This window comes from Kogia breviceps, chromosome 12 (assembly GCF_026419965.1).
Source record: "Kogia breviceps isolate mKogBre1 chromosome 12, mKogBre1 haplotype 1, whole genome shotgun sequence".
In the NCBI taxonomy this organism is placed as follows: domain Eukaryota; kingdom Metazoa; phylum Chordata; class Mammalia; order Artiodactyla; family Physeteridae; genus Kogia; species Kogia breviceps.
The window spans coordinates 34,248,182-34,269,274 of record NC_081321.1 but is presented as its reverse complement, the minus strand read 5'-3'; the positions used below and the strand labels follow the sequence as shown (position 1 = coordinate 34,269,274).

The window sequence follows — 21,093 nt, the reverse complement described above, 5'->3', positions numbered from 1 at the left end:
CAGGCCCAATCCCTGTGTACAAGGAGTTTGCAGTTTAGTGGTGAATGTACCAGATAAACAGATGATTAGAAGCAGAATGGGATTCCTATCTTATTTCAGTAACAACTTTGTGATTTATAATATTGAAGACTCATAATATTGGGGGCTCAATAGATTATAATTATCCAAGAATTGGTAATAAGGATTGTATTTGACAGCATAGTAATTATTCCAGTAGATCCTTCTAGAAAGCCTTAACTAGCAGGAGGTATGCCATTATAACCTGGCTAGAGATGAGGGGCGTCTAAGTCTCTGTGCTAGAAGAATAGGTTAGTTTTTGCCTAATCACAGCATCTTTTTCTTTTGTCTGTGTGTGTGCATAGATTTCATGAATCACCGAGAGGGAGAATGTAGACTGATGTATAGTTTGCCCTAGCTATGATGCTTTGAAAATAATTTTGGAGATGCAAATGGACCTTGCAGGTTTGAATTGTGTGACTTAGGAAAAATTTAAGGAGATAATCTAATGATGAGAATGTAAAAAAAGATACTTGTAAGTGTGTTTGGTTGAGTGAAGTTAGAATGTAGAGTTTAAAATAACTAACACATGTCAACGTGAAATGGTGATACTGCTATATTTTTCTTTATATGAAGAAAATGGATGGTCATGTTTCCATTGTAATTCTATTTTCCCAGGCATAATGCTTCAGAATGTTTAAGAATTTCTGGAAATAGATTTTTAGATGTTTTAGAAGAACAGTCTCAGTATTCTACAATATCTATGTGCTTTATGAGATATATAGGCATTGTTAATATTAGTGCATTTATTAGATCCCTAATTTTTTGTTATAATTTTGTGTCAACTTTCGGTAGACTCAGAATCAGATTTTAGTTCCTATGTAATTACAACAGAGTCAAACATTAACACTTTAAAGAATCTATTTGACATTTTCTAGACAATTAATTTCTAATTTTTAATCATATGTACATTTCTCAGTAAAATATTTTGCTCACATACCCTTATATATTATTATATATCTATACATTGCAAACATAAACTAATATATAAATGTGATTTATAGAACATATAAATTTAAAAGGATAAGATGAATATTTAATATTAAATATATTTTTAATTTTATGGATAATAAAGTTTTTCTCTCAGGGAACTATTATTGTACTCATCTCATGTTTAAAAAGTGGTAGAATGTTTCATTAGTTTGAAAATCTTGTTTCAGTACTGTTAGAGTAATTCAAAAGTCTGGTGTATTCCAATATGTAGCTTCCATTGCTGAAAAAATTATTTTGCTAAATGCATACCTCCATATAGCAAAGTTTATCACTGGATGTTCCTGTTATAAACTAGTCATTGATTTGAAATCATTGGATCATACCAGTTATTTTTAAAAATTTTATTGAAAAGTGACAAATTTCCATTTTCCAATCTGTCATTTGCTTCTTGAAAAGTACTGGAAGGGGTTATATCTTTATATTTTAACAAATGCTGTTAAAACAGTGAAACTTTGAAAGATTTGGAAGCAATTTAAACATATTAGAAAATCTTGCTCCAAAGTTTTAAAAATACACTGGAGAATTTTTATCGATCGTTGGCATACTTATGGTAACAAAGTCCCATAACACTAGAAACACTTCCAAACATTTCAAAATGTTCTCTCCTTAGAAGGATTTTCCAAAAGCAGTTGCTTTCTCATCCAATCTTAAATGTCTCCTTTATCTTAAAGGAGAGATTATAAGTCTCTTTGTTTAAGTGACAGGTATAACATTTTAATCCTTATCATAGAGAAAATCAGCAAATTTGGAACAAGCCTCTTTTCATAATAGAAAAATTAGTAATTCATCTTCATGATCCCATTTGGTAATCTGAACACAATCGGCAAAACTCTGTGACTTAAAATTGAAAAACCAGCAGGAGCAGTGTGTCGCGGCACTCATCTGATCAGAGTGTTATCAGTTGATGCATGTACTATAATCTGTTCATCTTCCTAAGTGGGTGTGTGTGAAGTGTGGTGGGTGCACTGAAAGTGAGTGGCAAATGATAATCTCCCTGCCAGGATACCTAAGGTATTATATGCATGACATACCAGGCTGACATATAACCCCATACAGTAAAGCTTATTTTCTTACTTTAGATGAAAACAAATGTGAACAGAGACTATGAAAAAAGTTTTTTGGTACTCCATTGAATCACCTTGCCTCTGAGATATACTTGGGACTTAAAGATTCAGTAATATCTCTAAGACCTTATATGTTACACAGTAAAGATTGGAATTATGTAATTTGTTTTCACAGACACCATCATCTGCTTCCTGGTTGTACTCTCCTACCCACATGATTGGGTAAACTTAAACTCACCAGTGTACCTAAATCTAGTAGGCTATATCTAGGAAGGTACTCTATCATGTCCTATTGTGATATGAGCTTTGTACTAAAACCCTGGTATCATATAATATACATCATATGACATTTATATATTTGTGAAAGTTAAACGATATATTACAAAGCTTTTGGTAGATCACATAACAAATTCTTCTCTATCAGTTGTAACTGAGCTCTAAGGTGATTCTCTAAGACAGCTCTGAGCTATTTTCAATCTCCCTGAACTTTTGACATTTTGCAGTTGGGACCCCGGGAAACTCAGAGACTTTGGGGGTAACTATGAAGGGAATGGTGGCCACTGAGGTGCCAAAAATTAATCCCCATCAATCCATTCGAGATTATTAAGAGCCCATCTGTAACAGGCACTGGGCTAAGAAAGCTAAAGATGAATAAGAATGACATACTGTACTCAAAAGGACTCACAGTCCAGGGAAAAATAAATATATACACACATCACAAGGCAGAAACGGATGTCATGGAAAGTCAGAGAGTGTGCATCCAGTTGGAGAAATGTAAGGCTTTATGAAGAAGGCATAAGCCTTGATGGGCAGATAGGATTTGAGTGGGAAAGGAGGAACCAGGTTGGAGATCATCCTGAGCAAAACCAGAGGCCAGAAAAAGTAATTATTTGACTAGTGTAGGTTGGCTTGTGAGAGACAAGGGACAAGAATAAAGTTAGAAATACGAAATATGAATTGGGCCATAGCAAGAAGGACCAATAAGTATCATGCTGAAGAGAATTTAAAAATGGAAAAATTCTTTAAGTTTGTTAAAAAACATTGAATTTTTTGGAGTGGGAACACAGCAGTGTTTTAGGGAGATTCATAGGCAATTCTCATCATGAAGTATAAACACATTGAAAATATGAGAGACTGGAGATGAGAAGTCCAAGAGGGGACTCTTCTAAAAGTTTAGAGTGATGATTTAGAGACCATTCAGTTACTCGTCACGTATTTATGGATTACTCACAACACTCAAATTGTAGTGGAGTAGAAGAAGCTGGTAGAGGAGAGATTCATGGGACTATTTTTTGCAAATGGGAGGAAAAGATGTATAAGAGAACATCTCATCAAATACTGTATGGTCAAGATAATAAAGCTGAGAAAAGTCATGTTGGATAATTTTGAGGTACATTAAGTTTGGGCTTGAAGAGAGTAAAAAATTGGGGCAATGAGTCAAGAATTTACTATGATTACAAACTGCAGATTGAGTGGCCCGTTTGACGGTGTATAACTTGGCTTTGTATTAGTTTCACGTAAGAGAATATAATCTTGACTTCACCAAGAGAAAGGTAAATTTTCATTTACCAAAAGAATTTGAAGCAATATCATTATTCCTAAGCCTACTGAAACTTTTAATAGTAAGTCTATTCTAGATCTTGTGATTAAGAGTTGCGGTGTTAGAATGCCTACGTTTGAGTTAAAACTGCTATTATTTAACTGAGTGACTTTTAGAAAGTTACTGAACATTTTGAAGATTTTGTTTCATGGAATATAATAATAGTGCCTACCGAAAGAGGACACTTTTTATTTAGTATTAAATGGACAATGGGTAAAGTGATTAGCATAGGGCCTGTTACTTAAAGACTCAATGTATTTTGCTTTCTATTATCACTTATCCAATAATAAGTACTAATTCTCTTTCCTCAAAAAGCTAAAAATCCAAATGCAGTAGATAAGTATAACACATTGAACAATCTGAAACAAGATCTACTGAAGCAAAAATACTCTAGTGTAAGAAAGAAATCAGTTCGGACTAGAGTTTGGCTTCTTCTTCAAACTTTTAGGAAATGTGACATTCAGCAATATTTTCAATCATAAAGGTACAATTCAGTGAATTTTAGTGAACACACCTGAGTAGCCAGCACCCAGACCAAGAACAGCACCCCAGAAATTTCCCCACATACCCCTTGCAATCACTATACCCCCAAAGGTACCCATATTCTGACATCAAATATCACTGATAAGTCTGCCTGTCTTTGGACTTTATATAAATGGAACTTAGAGAATTTGTTTGTGAGAGTCACAATATTACATTTGTGTGATTCATTCACGTTGCATGGAATTGTATTTTCTTATTACATTCTAGTACTGTATGAATAAATTTGTTATGTGAATAAATTAATGAATTTATATGAATATTCTCCAGTTGACAAGCAATTGGAGTTGTTTTTAATTTGGGTTTACAAATAATGCTGTTATGAACATCTCTCACACCTGTTTTTGGTGAACATGTATATGCACATCTGTTGGATAGGTAGACAGGAGTTGAATCTTGGTTAATGCTTAGGTTCTGGTTTAGTAAATACTGACAGACAGTTTTCTGAAGGGTTGTATGGGAATTACAGTTGCTCCACATCCTTCTCAACACTTGATATTATCAGACTTTAAAATTTATAATCTTCATGGATTTCTCTTAAGTTATTCATTCAGTAGATATTTACATAGCAGTTAGTGTGTGTTAATGATGGTTGCATAGTGCTAGGTGTGGAGGATAAAAACACAAATGTATCAGGAGATAGAAGATATTACAGCTGGATAAAAAAAAGACTAAAGCAACAACAAATTAATACATTTAAAGAGGTGACTAGCATAATTTTTGAGACAAACATTTCTTTTAATGTGATATTTATTAATAGCAGAAAATATGACTCTAACCTAGTTCCAAAATATAAATAAAAACAGAATTGAAAATACTGTGGCAAGCAGTCAGACTTCTGGGGAAGAGAACTTTGGTGAAATTATTAAAATTGTCAGAAAAAGGCTTGCCCAAAGTAGAACCATTTTTATTTGTAGCCTGTAATTTTTTCAGGGTATAAACATATTCACAAAAGTTTTTTTCTTACAGTAGACTTTACCCGTCATAAACAAATGCAAATATAATAATATTCAATAGGTAGAACCAGAAAGCATTTTGTATGATTAAAGATTAATCAATCTGGGATATCATTAAATGTAGTGTGAGAATTTAAATGTGCACATTGTACCGTGTAAATGGTGATGTGTGCTCTGTGAGAATATATTCATTATAGGAGGGTGAAAGAATAAAAGGAACTTTTTACTGCCACACTAATAAAAAATGACTCCATATTCTACCACCAGAGTTTGCCTCCTTCCATCTGAGGGAAGCTTTTTGACTGTTTATTCATGGGCCTTAGGAACGTTTTCAGATCTAGGTATAGGGAAGATAATCAGGCCTGGCTTCTCTCACATCAGTGGACATTTCTTCAGCATCCAGGCTCAAAAGAACAGTAGGAGCTCATATGGGCTCCAGTCTCCAAGTCAGCATTTCGTTGCTAAAATTGGCAAGATCTTAATTTTAGATGAAACCAGGAGATGCTTCTTATCTCTGCTGATCCACAAGGCACCCCATAGAATCAGTAAAACAACAACAAAAATCTTGGAGAAAGAGATCTAAATTACATGAAGCTTTCTTTTCTGCGTAATTTTTGTAGAATTAAAGGCCATTTAACTCTACCTCATTCAGATAACATAAACTGCATATTTAAGTGATGTTTGTTTGTATGTATTTGCTCATTTTTTTCCTACATAGCAGTTATTCATTCATTTATTCAGTAAACATTTATAGATGTGGTTTCTGACCTTATTAAGTTTAGAATTCTCATTTATTTTTTATTTCAGCATCTTTAATGTGTGGGCATATTTTGGTAGAAAGTCTAGTTATTTTTGTTGATGCATAATTTATACATGAAAATCATCCTAATATCCAAATTTCTATTATGTTAACAAGGATATGGTATTTATTTAGATATAATTAAATAGGCCATTTAAGATTATGGTTTATATTGAGGAGAGCTTTGGAGACATTTTTTGTATTTTATGAAATTAAACATTGTCTTCAAGATTTTATGCCTGTGTCACTCTCAAACTATGAGAATTTTTTACAGTTATTTTAAAGTCAAAATATGGAGAAAACTTATAAATAAAACTCACTTTCTTATCGACTGGGAAAATGTTTCCATGTATATATATTTTAATGCTTAGGAAAAGTCAAGAGAAGTTTTTAAAAGAGAAATTAGTTGGAAAGATTTTAGCTGTGGCTATGATAATAAAAAGCAGATTCTTTTTTGAAAACTATTTTATCCGAAACTAAAATTTAAAAGTCTGGGAATAACTTCATGATTTCGTTCAGATACCTATGTCATAGTAAATGAAGCAATGTAAAACTGTAAGATTTATTTGAAATTTCTTAAGAAGTAAAGGATGGCATATTCTCCTACCAATGGATGTCCCGTAATTCAGGTGTGCAGAAATTTGCATTTTCTCATTTGAGTAAATAATACAACTTTTAAAATAAACCCATAAATATATATCTAAAAAGTTAAATTATTGTGATTCTTGAAATGTTTTAAAAATACTGTTTTCTTATATTTTTTGGTATTATACCTTTAAAATTGGGAGAGACTTTCAATTTCCTCTTTCCTATCCTTCTACACAAAGCATACATTATTTACTAAGTTTCTCATCTGAATTATACACAGTTTCTATGTTGATGAACCTTTCTAAAGTTGGAGGCCATACATAACACAACATAATCCACTTCTTTTTAGGAAAATTATATGTTTGCTCTTCTTTATTTTGAGGTAAAGTTGATATCTATGGAATATTCCTCTGTAACTCTCATTCTGCACCCTGAAGTAAGAATACATCAAATTCCTCCTCTACACGGTAAATACTTGAAGGCAGCTATTTTTCTGTTTTCCTGGTTAAGTATATTTATTTTGTTCAACTCTTTAATCATTGCAATCGCCTTTTTTTACTTCTCTCTCAAAATCTGACATCTAGAATTTCATTCATTAGCAAAAATGGTCTAACTGTAAAAAGAATATTGCCACCCTTGATATGAACACTGAGCCCAATATAATCAATACTACATCAAATTTCAGTTCCTAGTGGTCACCTAGTTTTTTTTATACTGATCTTACATCAGTAAAGCCTAATATGTATAATATATGATACTGTTATTAATCATTTTATTTTTCCTTAGCAGTAGATATTTTTAAGTAAAAGTATAGAACTTCTATTTTTTTCTCCAGTAGTTTGCATTCATATAGTTTTTATTTAAATTATCATATTTGACTTTTAAATAAATCCTTCCAACTTCATGTCACAAGTAAATTGGGAAGCGTGCATTTCATGTCTTCATAAAGTAATTAATAGTCTCCTCCATACCCAGGTGGATCCACAGCTCAAGCACATACCTCTAGAGAGAGCTCACCCAGTTTGGCATTGATCTCCATTAATGAACTAAATATCATCGATTATAGTTTTGAATATAGTCTTATTAATGTAACACATGTACATAGTTAAAAAAATAAGTGGTGCTAAAATGCTAATAAAGAAAAAAAACTATCTCTTGGTGCAGTCTTTCCTAACCCAGAATTAATCTTTAAATCCTTTTATCTATGTCTTCTGATATGTACTTCCTTATTTCCAAACAGGCTTACTCTGCTATTTCTTGATGCATCAAAAAAAAAAAAAAATTACCTATTGACTTCCTTTTATAGAGATTGACTATTTAATTCCTAAATGGACCGCTAATTCTACAATTCTATCTTCAAAATAAATCTTGATTCAGTCAACAGTTAGTGTTCCTTACGTCAGTGTGAAGCCAAATAGTGTACTTTGAAGCACTGTGCTCCTTTTTGAAAAATTAATTAATTAATTTTTTGGCAGCGTTGGGTCTTCGTTGCTGCACGGGGGTTTTCTCAAGTTGCTGTGAAGGGGGGCTACTCTTCATTGCGGTGCGCGGGCTTCTCCTTGAGGTGACTTCTCTCGCTGCAGAGCACAGGCTCTAGGCATGCGGTCTCAGTAGTTTTTGCGCACGGGGCTTAGTTGCTTTGCAGCATGTGGGATCTTTCTGGACCAGGGCTCGGACCTGTGTCCCCTGAATTGGCAGGAGGATTCTTAACCACTGCGCCACCAGGGAAGTCCCTAAATCGCTGCTCCGTTCTTGCACAACTCTTTGATTTTCCTAGAGTTAATAATTGCTTCCTTTAAAAATTTGCTTTGAATGTTCCAATTATTATTTTTTCTCTCAAGTGCTTGAACAGGTATATAAAATCTCTATGAATGTTTTTTTCTAAATACTCAGATATTTCTCTTTCCTAGACTCCTCCCAGAGCCCCCTGACTCCCATTCGTCCTCCTCTGATCTGGCCAGGACAAACAACCTTGCTGACCATTCTCTAATCCTGTGAAGTCTTTTCACTCAATTTCAATTTTGATGACTTTTTCTTGCATCACATGTTTGTTTGTTTGTTTTTAATTTACTCTTGCATGTGAAAACACTTTTCCCTGTACCTTCTGGAAAGATGAAAAATGGGAGATACGTTTTTCCTTTTGTGCAAATCTGAAAATGTCTTTGGTCAGTCCTCATATTTCATTGATAATTTGGCTGGTTTTAGAATTCTGGCTTGAAAATAATTTCCCTCCTTGAATTTTTAAGTGATTACCTTATCCTCTAGCATTCTGAGATGTCTGGTGATTCTGACTCCTGATTTGTTGTAGGTGCCTTTGTCTTCATGTCTATGCCAATGAAGTTTTTGGTATCCTTGTCCCTGTTGTTCTGATATTGCATGATAAAGTGACTTAGTGTTTGTGTGTGTTTAAAATTCAGTTTGTTAGGCATTCTATAGGCCCTTTCATTAAGGAGACTTGTGCTGAGAACATCAATTTTGTTATTTCTTGGATAATATCTATGCAACTATTTTCATTGTTCTTTCTTGAACTCTTTCTAGTTGAATATTAGAATTCTTGAATTGATCCTCTAATTCTCTGTTTTTATTCTCTTATTTTCTGTCTGTCATTTGGTTTTACTTGATGGGAAACTTTGTCAGTGTATAAACCATCTCTTGAATTATTTATGTTATTACATATTTAATTATCCAAAGCCTTTTCTTGCATTCTAATTGCTTTGGGGTCATAGTATTCTATTCTTCTTTTGTCCATACAATATCAAGTCTCTCTCTCTCTCTCTCATATTAATTACTGTGTTTTTGAAGGGAGATTCTCTCCTTATGGTCTCCTTATCCTTTGGACCCTTTCTTTGGGTAAGGGTGAGAGTGGTTTTCTGGTTGTCCTATGGAAGTCTTTCTTTTCAAAAGTTGATAATTTTCTGCAGCTCATTCATACTTAAGAGTAAGGCACTAGAGAACTGATATGAAACTGCGTTTGGAGAGCACCTAGTGACTGATGATATTCCTTGTAAGTCAATAGTTTAAGGTCTTTTCTCTTGGAGACCCAGTTTCTCAGAGAAGAACCCTTGAACGCCCTGCCAGTGAGCAAGAGTACTCCGGGCAGAGAGACTAAGGGTCAAGAGTTCAATGTGTAGAATTCCCTTATTCTTCCTCCAGCATCCCCAACTCTGAAACTCCCGCAATTTAATTTCTCCAAAGAATCAACCCCTCATCTGCCTAAAGAGGAGCTCGGGAGCTGTAGCCCTTCTTGTTGCATCCAGGTGCTAAGTGGCTCAGAGGTCTTGTAGGTACAAGTTTGTCTTGCTTCACATTGGTCTTTTCTCTTTGCGTCTTTCAGTCTGTTTTATTTGCTTTGACTTTGTGGGTTGAAATAAAAATCAAGGAGGGAGGGGGAAATGAACACATATGGTCACTCCATCATTTTTAACTGAAACTGGTTAGGTTTTTGTTGGTTGTGGTGTTTTTTTTTTTTGACCATATGACTAATCACCTCCTATTTTACTTTCTCTTCCTTCTCTCCACTCTGAAATATCTTGAAGTATGTCTGATGTGTTTTTCAGCATCTTGGTAATTTTTTACAGGGGGAACAAGATAGGGTCTTACCTGAATTCCCTTGAGGTGGTTACCCTCCTTCTCTCACTACTGAATGAGCTACAAATGTATGAGTGTTGAACCATGCCCCTGTTCCATTCAAGTGTTTAATAGAGAAACCAAACCCATACCATGGATTGTATTTTCACTACCTTTTTTTTTTTTTTTTTAACTGAGGATTTGGGAAAGGAAGAAAGAGACAGGGGAACGGAGGTTTAATATGACTTTAGAGTATTGTGTCAAGCACTGTTCTAGGTTCATTCATTCATTATCACCTTTAATCTCACAACTACCCTGAGGTGTAGGTGTTATTATTGCCACTTTATGATGAGAAAACTGAGGACTAGGAAGGTTAAGCATCTAGCCCAAGGCTGTTCAACTGCTGACAACTGAGGTTCAAGTGTAGGTCTCTGATTCCAAATCCCATGCCCTTTTTATTATTCTATCTTCCACTCCTCAGTAGTAAAACCTATAAAACCCCGCCTTAAATTTTAACATAAATAATCTTTATCTGATTAATATAATTTTAAAATTAGCTTAAGTTCACTGAAAAATTAATCCCGAAAACATTTTTGCCTCACAAATTTTATTGCATATGATAAATAGACATAAATAGGTGCAGTGGGTATCGCTCCTTTAATTTCAACTCTGACTTTTCCCTTATCAAAGCCTTCATAGAGCTCATTTTTTATTTCTCATCTGAGAGTTCTCTGTGCATATTCCTTTTCAGATCTTTATAACCCTACTTGAAAGCAAACTTCTTGGCTTTACTTCTGTTAACTCCCACAGCTAGCATGAAAACATTTGTAGAAACTTGAAATGGTAAATCCTGCTATTCTGTTGGCACTTGATTTTAAGAATTTTGTAAATGTTACCATAGTAAGTCATTCCTTGAAAGTCTATCTATTTTTTTAAAGGTATGCTTTAGTTATTTTTCTGACCTCTTTACCTTTTTATGGTCTACCCACACTGAATAGTTTTCTGCTTTGTTCCATCCAGGAAAGCAGACACTCATGGTTCTGAATGCAGCTCCCAGGGGTTAAAATGTGGGTTTTGATCACGGAACATGCCACACCATCTAACAAAAGTAACGTCCCAGTTGTTGTGATTTGTATAAAGACATCAAGAAAAAGTAAATGCACAATAATGGCCCCTAAAGAATTGTTAAAATTAGACAAGAGTTATATTATTCTCATATTGACAGTAACAATTTTTTTTCCTGATACCATGTAATTGTTAAGATTTGTGTTAGTGAGTCAATAAAATCTCTGAACAGGAACTCTTTAGATGAGATTTTACAGAGGAGTCTGAAATGTTCATTACTCCTTTGTAATGCACACACACTATACTATTAGACAGAAAGTTGAAAGAATAATCTACAAGCTTTAAACTAATGCCAGTTTTTCCTGAGTAATTTTATTTGCTACAAATAGTGCTTACATTTTGAATTAGAATTACATTTACTGTTGCTTCTAGCAAAATAAACCTGAGTTCAGTAACTCATGTTTGAAGGTTTATAAGGATTGTTTATCAAATCTTATTATTGAAGAAAATGAATCCAATAATTGAGTATTTTAGTTATCATATACTGGGGTGATTTTTATCCCAATTTCCTAATATTTACGTGTGGAAAACAGTATATGGTAAGTGAAATTTTCTGTATAAAGTACTTGCATGAGTTATTGCAATTTTGCTCCAGGTTTTATATTTGAAAGTGAAAATAATCACAAAATTTTTCCGTAGCCATAATTATATTATAGTAAATTACCTTTAAATATTACTTGCAATTGAATTAGCCAGATAAATTATACATGAGATAATTGTGTTGCATTGATTAGCTTAGAACTGTAAATCCATTTTGTGTGTGTATGTAAATATATACATATATACCCCCCAAAATTTTTAGAACATGAAATAGAAATTAAAATATTATAATTTTTATAATAATATAAATGTAGTGAAAGCTTACTGGATATGTTTGTTATTAAGCATATATTTCTTTGTCCTTTAAGTTGAGACTCAAACATCTTTGCAAATGAATCTGACTTGAAAAATTTTAAATGTCTAAATTTGCAGATTTTAAATATAATCAGATACAATGCAACTGAATGAAATATTTCAGTAGTACATATTCTAAAAACCAAATGCTGTCTTGGATTATTAAAGCTGCATAGTCAAAGGGTGTCTGTAACAGGTTAAAAAGGAAATATTCAAACTCCATTAAACTTTAAAACTCTAAGTATAATCTTTCAGGAAATACTATGAATGGGGTCCCTGTTGATAAGATTTAGTATCTTACTCCTTACTGCACATATGCATTGAATTAAAGGAACAGTAGCAGTACTATATTCACAGAGTTGACACTCTACTCTTAATATGCATATTTTTGTCATTTTTTTGCTTCTCTTTAAACAGAGAGATAACCTACTCTGCTATACTCTGGCTGTTTTGCTCTAACTACTTTAATGTTTTACTTCTCTAATAATTTTGGAGCTCAACTTAAAATAGTATTTCACCATCGTAAGGAATGCCCTTAATTACAAAGTATTAATGGTTATATAAAACTCATAGCTAAGCTTTTTCTATAGTGGGGCTTTTCTCTTAGATAGATAGTTATCGTTGTCTTCCTGAAATTTAAAAAATAACATGCTGTTCCTGGGTTTAGATGTGGCCTGATTGTTTGATTAGCCTCTTTATTTTATTTAGAGAATGTTATAATAGGCTTCTTAAAAATCAGAAAGAAAAAATGCAACATATATATCCATGGATGCATACACACAATAGTGTTTTATTCCGTAGAATATCTAATTTCTGGACTGTTTTGGCCTGAAACTCTATCATTTCCCTTTGTAATATGTCATTTCATAGAAATTTGTTTGTTTCATAAGAGTGTTGTAAAGACATTTAACATAATCACCAAAACGTCGTTTACAAATATTCTCTGGCAAAATAGCTCTGATCAAAAATTTTCCATGAAAAATTTTAAATTTAACTTTACTATAGAAGCATACCATCGTTTAGTTTTGAAAAGTCAAAACAAAGATAAATAATACATGTTCCTATAGTGAGAAATTCATTGATACTTTTGGAATTGCCATAAAGACAAAGAAAAACACAACTAATCCTCTCAAATTATTTCCACAGAGACACTTCAAATACCTGATTGTGTTTTAGCTACTGTGATACGTTTGTGTTTAAATCAAAACCTCTCCATTTTATTCATTGTAAATTGATACTTCTTATTCAGTTGCACCTGTCTTGATGGAAAGCATTTCTGGTTTGTAGTGAGAAGATATATTTGGACTTAGATTTGTAATGTGTAATGATTGCATTTCTGTGAGTTTAGCTCTCCTAAAACAAAAAGACTGTGAATCCCTTTGTCACTTGGTAGCAGGTTTTCCTTGGTTGTCTTAGCTAATACCTGTCATACAGTAAGCAATAGGATAGACATGACTCCCAGCCATCCAGTTGTGAGCTTTCACATTTTCAACAGATGACTGCGGACCTTGCTGTCAGGAAACAGAGATAATGTGACATCTAGAAATAAAGTAAAAATTCGTTTCTTCATTAGATTGTTTGATGACTTAACGATTATGTTTCAAAAAACAACCAGAAAATTCCAAAGATTCTGAAAAGCAAAGTGAAACTGATTAATAGTAACTCACTTATTTTTATTCAGTTTTGTATTTTCTTGTTAGTCATTTTTTGCATAGTAACAACATTGGAAAACTAAAATTAAGTCAAATTATGCTATTTCTGATAGCTGAAAAACTGAATATCATTATTTTTAACTATCCCTGAAATGGTTTGTGATAAACCATAATATAGAATAAAATGTTTACAATAGTATTATCAAATTTTGATAATACTTGTTTAATGTTAAATATTTTCCTTATCAACAAATGAAGAGGAATGTTAAGGAAGCTGTAGTTTTATTGTTACAAGATACTTCTAGTTCCGACTAATTGACCTTGAACGACTAACTGACCCTGCTGACTCTAAACAATGGGGTCATTGCCAAATTTACTGATTGAAGTCCATTTAGAGAACTGGAAATTATTTAGGCTATATATTGAATTAATTAGGAAATTTTAAATAAAAAACTGAGAATCTATGTGAATTGCTAAGTTTTTCTATAAAACCTGTGCTTTCACTGATTGGTTGCTTATCTTGATAATCATTAAAAATGTTTAATGTAGAATTTATAGTTGATGTTATAGCTCTTTTCTAATATTAAGTGTTTCTAATAATAATTTTCTAATATAAAATGTCAAATATTCGTTTTAGTACTTATTCTTAGAGTTATTTAGCTAAAGTTTTTGTGAGGAACATAGAAACAAAAATATACTCCTTCATCCATAGATGACACTATGCAGTGGCAAGTGAAATAGACATTTCTAGCCAAATTTCTAGTCTAGCTACTTTTTTTTTTTTTTTTTTGCCTAGCTACTTTTCTAGTCAAACTTAATTAAAATAGATCCCATGAATAATTAATTCTTACTCTTAACTTTGACTTCACTTGTTTTTCAGTAGACCAAACTTTAGGTTCTTTTCTTTTTTCTTTTTTTCTCTGGTTTTCAAAGAGCTAGCTAAGGGATCTTTATAGCTAAAATTGAGGCTGACCATTACTATGTAATTTAAGCATTAAATTTAAAACATACCATCTAAAGTCAGCTAAGGTAGCACCAGTGAAGTAATTATTATTTTAGCAGAACTATGGTTCATGGTACAATGGAATTATTTCTTCTTTTGAGAAGAAGAATGGCTCATAACACGTTAAATTAGGAACAAGTGATTCTGGGGTACTTTCTGCTTTTCATGATTTCCTGCAATAAGTCCATTCCCAGTAGAATTTATAGTCTAGCAGGGAAAAGAGACAGGGGAAGAGGTAACCAGGTATTGAGGTATAAAAGCTCTGTAAGAGCCACACCTAATCTAGCCTGGACTGATATCCTCCAGCAGCCAAAGGAGGCTTTGCAGAGGGAATGAGATTTAAAACTCAGCACTGAAAAATATGTAGGGATTGAAATGGAAGAAGGGTGCTGGGACTGGAGGACATGACCTGTGCAAATGTCGTGAGCTGGGAATGAGCAGAGTGTTTTCCAGGAAACAGTATTCTCTCTCTATGTCATCTTCCCATTCGCTTTTACATTATAGGAGACATTTTCAAGGTTGTCCTTCATATAATTAACATTAAGTTTTGCAAGATTCTTTTTATTCTTTATTAATTTTAATATTTTTTTACATTTTGCTATAGCATTATAAATTCTTTAGAGTTTTTTAAGTTTGGCCCCTCCTCTCGTTTAAAAATTTCCTTTCTCCTTACCTTTACCCAGACATTTATATGAAATAGTTATTCTTTTACTAATATTACATATCAAAAATAGAGGTTGAGTGAGATTAAAGAACTTACATACAGTTACCCAGTTTGTTGTCAGTAAAAGGCAGTTTATACATGACAAGGGTATAGTGTAACAGTTACTTTTCAGGTCTATTTTATTGTTAATTAGGGTACATACTAATTCTCCCAATATCAGTATGTTTCCCACTACTTTCAGAGAGGATAGAGACCCAATCACCATTATAGTTTATGAAAGTCTAATACACACACACACACACACACACACACACCACGGTTTTCCATTTCCTGGAACTGGAGCTAGGTAAACTTCATTTCCTTGTTTTATTTTGTCTTGCAATTTAAGTTTCTAGAATTAAAGTAACAACAAGTTTCTCACAAATTGTCAATTCATTCATTCTTCTATAGTATCCTTATATGCAAACAAAGCAATAATCCACACTTCCAATATCAGAAGTAATCATTCTGTAATTATGTACAACTTCATTTGAAAAACAAGAATAGACTTGTTCCAAAGTTAATCATGTGAAAATGGACTCATTAATTCCAACTGTCCATCTTGAGACTGAATGTTCTAGTCAACCTGCACAATTCTGGATATTCTATTTTATTTTTAGGGCTTGCAAATTCTACATTTGCTTTGAATGCCCTGTTTTCCTTAAATAGGCGCGTGTCTTCACCTAATTTATAAGAATAGTCAATTCAGATTACTTACATTTAATGTCACCACTTTCTATAGCTATTGCTCCCTCGTATTCATGGAAAAATCTCAGCAAGAGTTAGTTAGTAAGACTGTCAACTAAGGATAACACAGATGATTTTAAAGAAAATAATTTTTTGATGAGAATGCTGGATATAAATTATACAGTTAATAAAAAAAATGGTTCAGATGAACCGGTTTGCAAGGCAGAAATAGAGACACAGATATAGAGAATAAACATATGGACACCAAGGCGGGAAAGAGGGGTGAGGTGGTGGTGGTGGTGGGATGCATTGGGAGATTGAGATTGACATGTATACACTGATATGTATAAAACAGATTAATAAGAACCTGCTGTGTAAAACTTTTAAAAGTTCAAAAAAAATTATACAGTTGATAAAACCTCTAGGGAATAGGATGGTATCAGGGATATAAAATAGAGGAAAACAAAAATGAAAAGAATTACTGGGGTCCCAGAGCAAAGAATGACCATGTTTGGGTTTTTCTACCAAATAAGCTATTTTGTGGAAACTTTACAGCTCAGAATGTATTGTGGTTTGAGAGAAGGAAGGTAACATTTCACTAGTTATCTACTCTATGACTGCTTCATTCCAACCAAAACATAATTCTTTGCATAATGTGTTCTCTTTTACTTAAATCCCCACATGGAATTCATCAGACATGATAAAATAATGTACTTATTCCTTTTCAGATCTTGGGGAAAGAGAGCGCTACTTTAAAAGTGTAACGAAAGCATAATTTACTTTGCAATTCTTTGATTTTATACATTTTGTCTATCTTTCCTAGAAGACTTTGAGTTTAATATCCAGTAAATATATTGCATGGAAAAGTAAACTGTTTTAATCAATTATTTTAGAGTTTAATAAAAACAAGTAACTGCTTGCACCAAGAATCAACATCAATTAATCAGCTGATATTTATTGTACCTTCCACTTTGTGGGCAACGTGGGTGATCTAAAAGGTCCTTGACCTCTAGAAGTTTGGATAAAGTATGTGACAAAAATAGAAAATGATGAAGTGCCAAAAGCAGAGACAGAAGATTTCAGAGAAGTGAAAGATTGATATGTATTCACCTTAGACATGGGGTGGACTTAGAGCTTTAAGGATAAGTACTATTTAGAAAGCACCAGGGCAAGTTGATTAGTCGAAGTAAAAGGAAATAATATGAATCAGGCACTGTGGTGAGTGAAAATGTCACCCTAAAGAGAAAGTAATTATGTTATACTAAATAGAGCAAAGGTTGCGTGTTGAAAAGAAACAGAATATCGTGCTGGAAAGAGATGTTGACTGAAATTTGGTGGATCAAGAAAGCAGGGAAGAGGTTTGTTTTCGTATTGTATTAAGGACAACAGAGATTCATCGTCAGTTCTTGAAAAAAATAAAGAAGCAATATGTTTAAAATTATGTTTAACACTAGTTTTGGTTACAGATTAGAATAACAAAGAAGAGAAAGAATAAAAGGTGACTTCCAGTTAGATGAGGAGAGGCTATTCAGTTTTGTGAGAAACAGTCCTCACTTTGGTAGTGAACTGTAATGTCCCAGTTTACATTCCACTCACAAATGCTGCTTATAGAGGAAATGCATTGTTCAATTCTAAAGTAGAATCTTTAATGTCTCTTCTTGTGTCACTTAGTTTCGTAAATGAATTGGTCATTCTTATCAGAAATACCAACAATTTACTGCATGTCTACTGTGTGATTCTTGGATTCTTGGCACTGATAAAAGAACTATGAGAATTTTGCAAAACAGAGACACATGGGCATTAGATAATGCCCATTAGATAAGGCACATCAAACAAATATACAAGACCATCTGTCTTTGTCCATTAACAAACCTACATCTTCAAGACTGAGTTTGAATATCACCTCTCCCTGAATGCTTACCAAATATCCCATAAAGAAATGACTATTTTTCACTATTTTCTTAATTCAATAATATTTTTATTGTATTATCTTTATGGATTTTACTGTCTTGTAGTATTGTTATTCTGATTTTTATTGAATTTAATGTTATTTAAGATGTACTCTGGCATTATTCATTTAATAAATGGTGTCATTTAGATTATAAGCACTTTGAGGATAAGTCAAGGCAAAAGATGGTTAATGAATCTATATTTATATGCTACTCTTGGTATATGGCAGAAACTCAATAATATTCATAGAGTGAATAAAATAGTAAACATTTTTCCATCTTCCATAAGTACTACTGGGCTCATATCATTAGTATTCACAATAATGATTACTTTTTACAAGGGACTATCAGGGAGAGTAATAAATCCTCCTTTGTTCAAAAAGTCACAGTTTAAAAGTTAGAAAAACTACACAACCAAGGAGAAAAACATTCTTGTATGTGTGAACATGTATGTATAGTCCCAGATAATATATACCTGGTACTCATTAGTATGTGATGTTTTTAGTATAAACTATGTTACACTCTTTGAAAAATAAGCAATGTAGTCAAGAAACAGGCAGGGAAGTGCCCAAGATAAGAGGCCAAGAGGAGTAGAGCATAAAGGTAGATCTGAAAGAGAAGGTCAGTAGTAGGAAAGATGAGATCGGGCACATTCAGAATGAAACAATGTCATTTGCAGCAACATGGATGGGCCTAGAGATTATCGTACTAAGTGAAGTAAGCCAGACAAAGACAAATATCATATGATATTGCTTATATGTGGAATCTGAAAAAAATATATACAAATGAACTTATTTCCAAAAAGAAATAGACTCACAGACATAGAAAACAAATTTATGGTTACCAAAGGGGGAAGTGGGGGGACGGATAAATTAGGAGGTTGCAATTAAAGTTTACATGCTACTATATATAATATAGATAACCAACAGGACCTACTGTATAGCACAGGGAATTATACTCAATATTTTGTAATATCCTATAGGGGAAAAGAATATGAAAAAGAAAATATATATACATACATCTGTGTGTGTGTATATATCTATATCTATCTCTATATATATCTGAATTGCTGTGCTATACACCTGAAACTAACACAGTATTGTAAATCAACTAACTTCAATACAAAAATAAAAAATTTAAAAAAACAGCAGGAAAGAATGTACATGTAATACAGTTTATCAAGACCCCTTAGCGATTCACGCTGAATTAAAGTGTGTTCTAAGTGGCATGTGAAGCTGTAGGTATTAACAGGAAGAGAACATCTCAGATACGGTAGTGTCTTAATAATCAAGGCACCAAGTTAAATTAATTGCCTACACAAATGGGAAATAGTATAGCAGATGACATATAAAGGTAAATTATCCCCAAACTGTTCATTTTTTAAATTTAAAATATTTTAAGCATCTAATACTCTATATCAGTCCCTCTTTGAACTCATAATATACATAAAATGCATAATATATTATCTGATGTTCTCAGAACTCAGTATCTGTTTCTAAATGAAACCATATGTAACCAGCTGTCTCAGAGGAATGAGAGGAGTTATCTGGAATCTGTGTCTTCTTTGCTTAACTTTTCGCTGGTACATATATCATGCTGAAAATTGGCGACATCCTCAGAGTATATGAAGGAAAATGGTAGAAGAGGAAGCTAATATTCACCAAAGATGTACCCTGTGTAAAAGGACTGGATTAGATATCTCATGTTAATCTTCATAATAAACCACTAATATTGGTGGCATTATCATCACTTTATAATGAAGAAACCGAGGCTTGGCCAGGGGATGAAATATGCTTAAAGTCACCCAAGTAGTAAGTGGCAGAGCTGGTATTCAATGCCAGAGCCCAAGCCCTTCCTCTCCTCTGCACTAGCCTTGCTCATAAAATGGCAACTGGCTGAAAAACGAAGTCGGATCATTGTTTTACATATATCCTTACAGAGATTTTAGGTAGTTTGTGTTTCACTAAATATTTTGGAGGGTTGATGGTGGGGACATACAGTTGCCAGATGGATGCAAAAAACAAACCTGAACTGAATTGCCCTTAAAAAAATTAATTTTCTGCTTTCTCATAACTTCCTACATTGAGAGATTTTTGTTTTGTTTTGTTTTTGACATCCAAAGCACAGTTTGCACTGTGGCAAGACATATGGGGTTAAAAATTGAATAGGGGGCGACCATACAAAATTGAAAGCAAGTTTTATTGAAATGTGTGTGATAACAGGAGTTAGCTGCAGATGGTCTTTAACCTCAAAAGATTTAAAGCATTTATGTGCCAGAAGAGTGCTTGGTATATGGTAGACAATCAATACTTTTTTGAAGAATAAATGGATACCTTATTATATCAATATCAGCGATGCTCGAGGGCAGATTGGCAAATTTTTAATTCTCTCATTAGAAATATCAAAGTAGAGCTTGATGAAATATCAAAGTGATGATGTTTTGATTGCTTCCTTTTACACTTCTGGCAGATAAATTAGTAAAGATAAAATGAATCAAGTGCATTCATATTTATTTTCCAGTGCTCAGCTCCTTGTGGTAAAGGTTTAAAGTACCGTGAGGTGATTTGCGTTGACCAATTCCACGGGAAATTAGAAGAAAAATATTGCAGTCATCTACAGAAACCTCGAACTCATAAAGCTTGTAGATCTGTCAGATGCCCTTCATGGAAAGCCAAAAGATGGAAGGAGGTATGTAAGATGTTTCATGATTATATATGTAGTTTTGCATTTACAAAGAAAATCTTAATTCATTCTGTATGCTTTCAATAACCTTGAAGGTTTTACTCTACTAAATGTGTTTTATTCTATTACACAGTTTTTTTGCTCTATATGCTCTGAATTAATATTGTACAGTGTTAACACGTTTGCTAAGTTCATAGCTTAATAACAAATTAGTCTTTTGATTTTTTTTTCCTG

General features: G+C 33.1%; 1 protein-coding gene across 2 annotated transcripts in view; it reads left to right on the top strand.

Moving 5' to 3' along the window:
- ADAMTS20 (ADAM metallopeptidase with thrombospondin type 1 motif 20) overlaps positions 1 to 21,093 on the top strand; it is a 188,237-nt gene that overhangs the window by 116,006 nt on the left and 51,138 nt on the right. For both annotated transcript variants that reach the window (XM_059080523.2, XM_067009100.1), the window contains one exon: positions 20,698 to 20,865. In XM_059080523.2, coding sequence (XP_058936506.1) covers positions 20,698 to 20,865 — 168 coding nt within the window. The remainder of the gene's footprint in view (positions 1 to 20,697; positions 20,866 to 21,093) is intronic.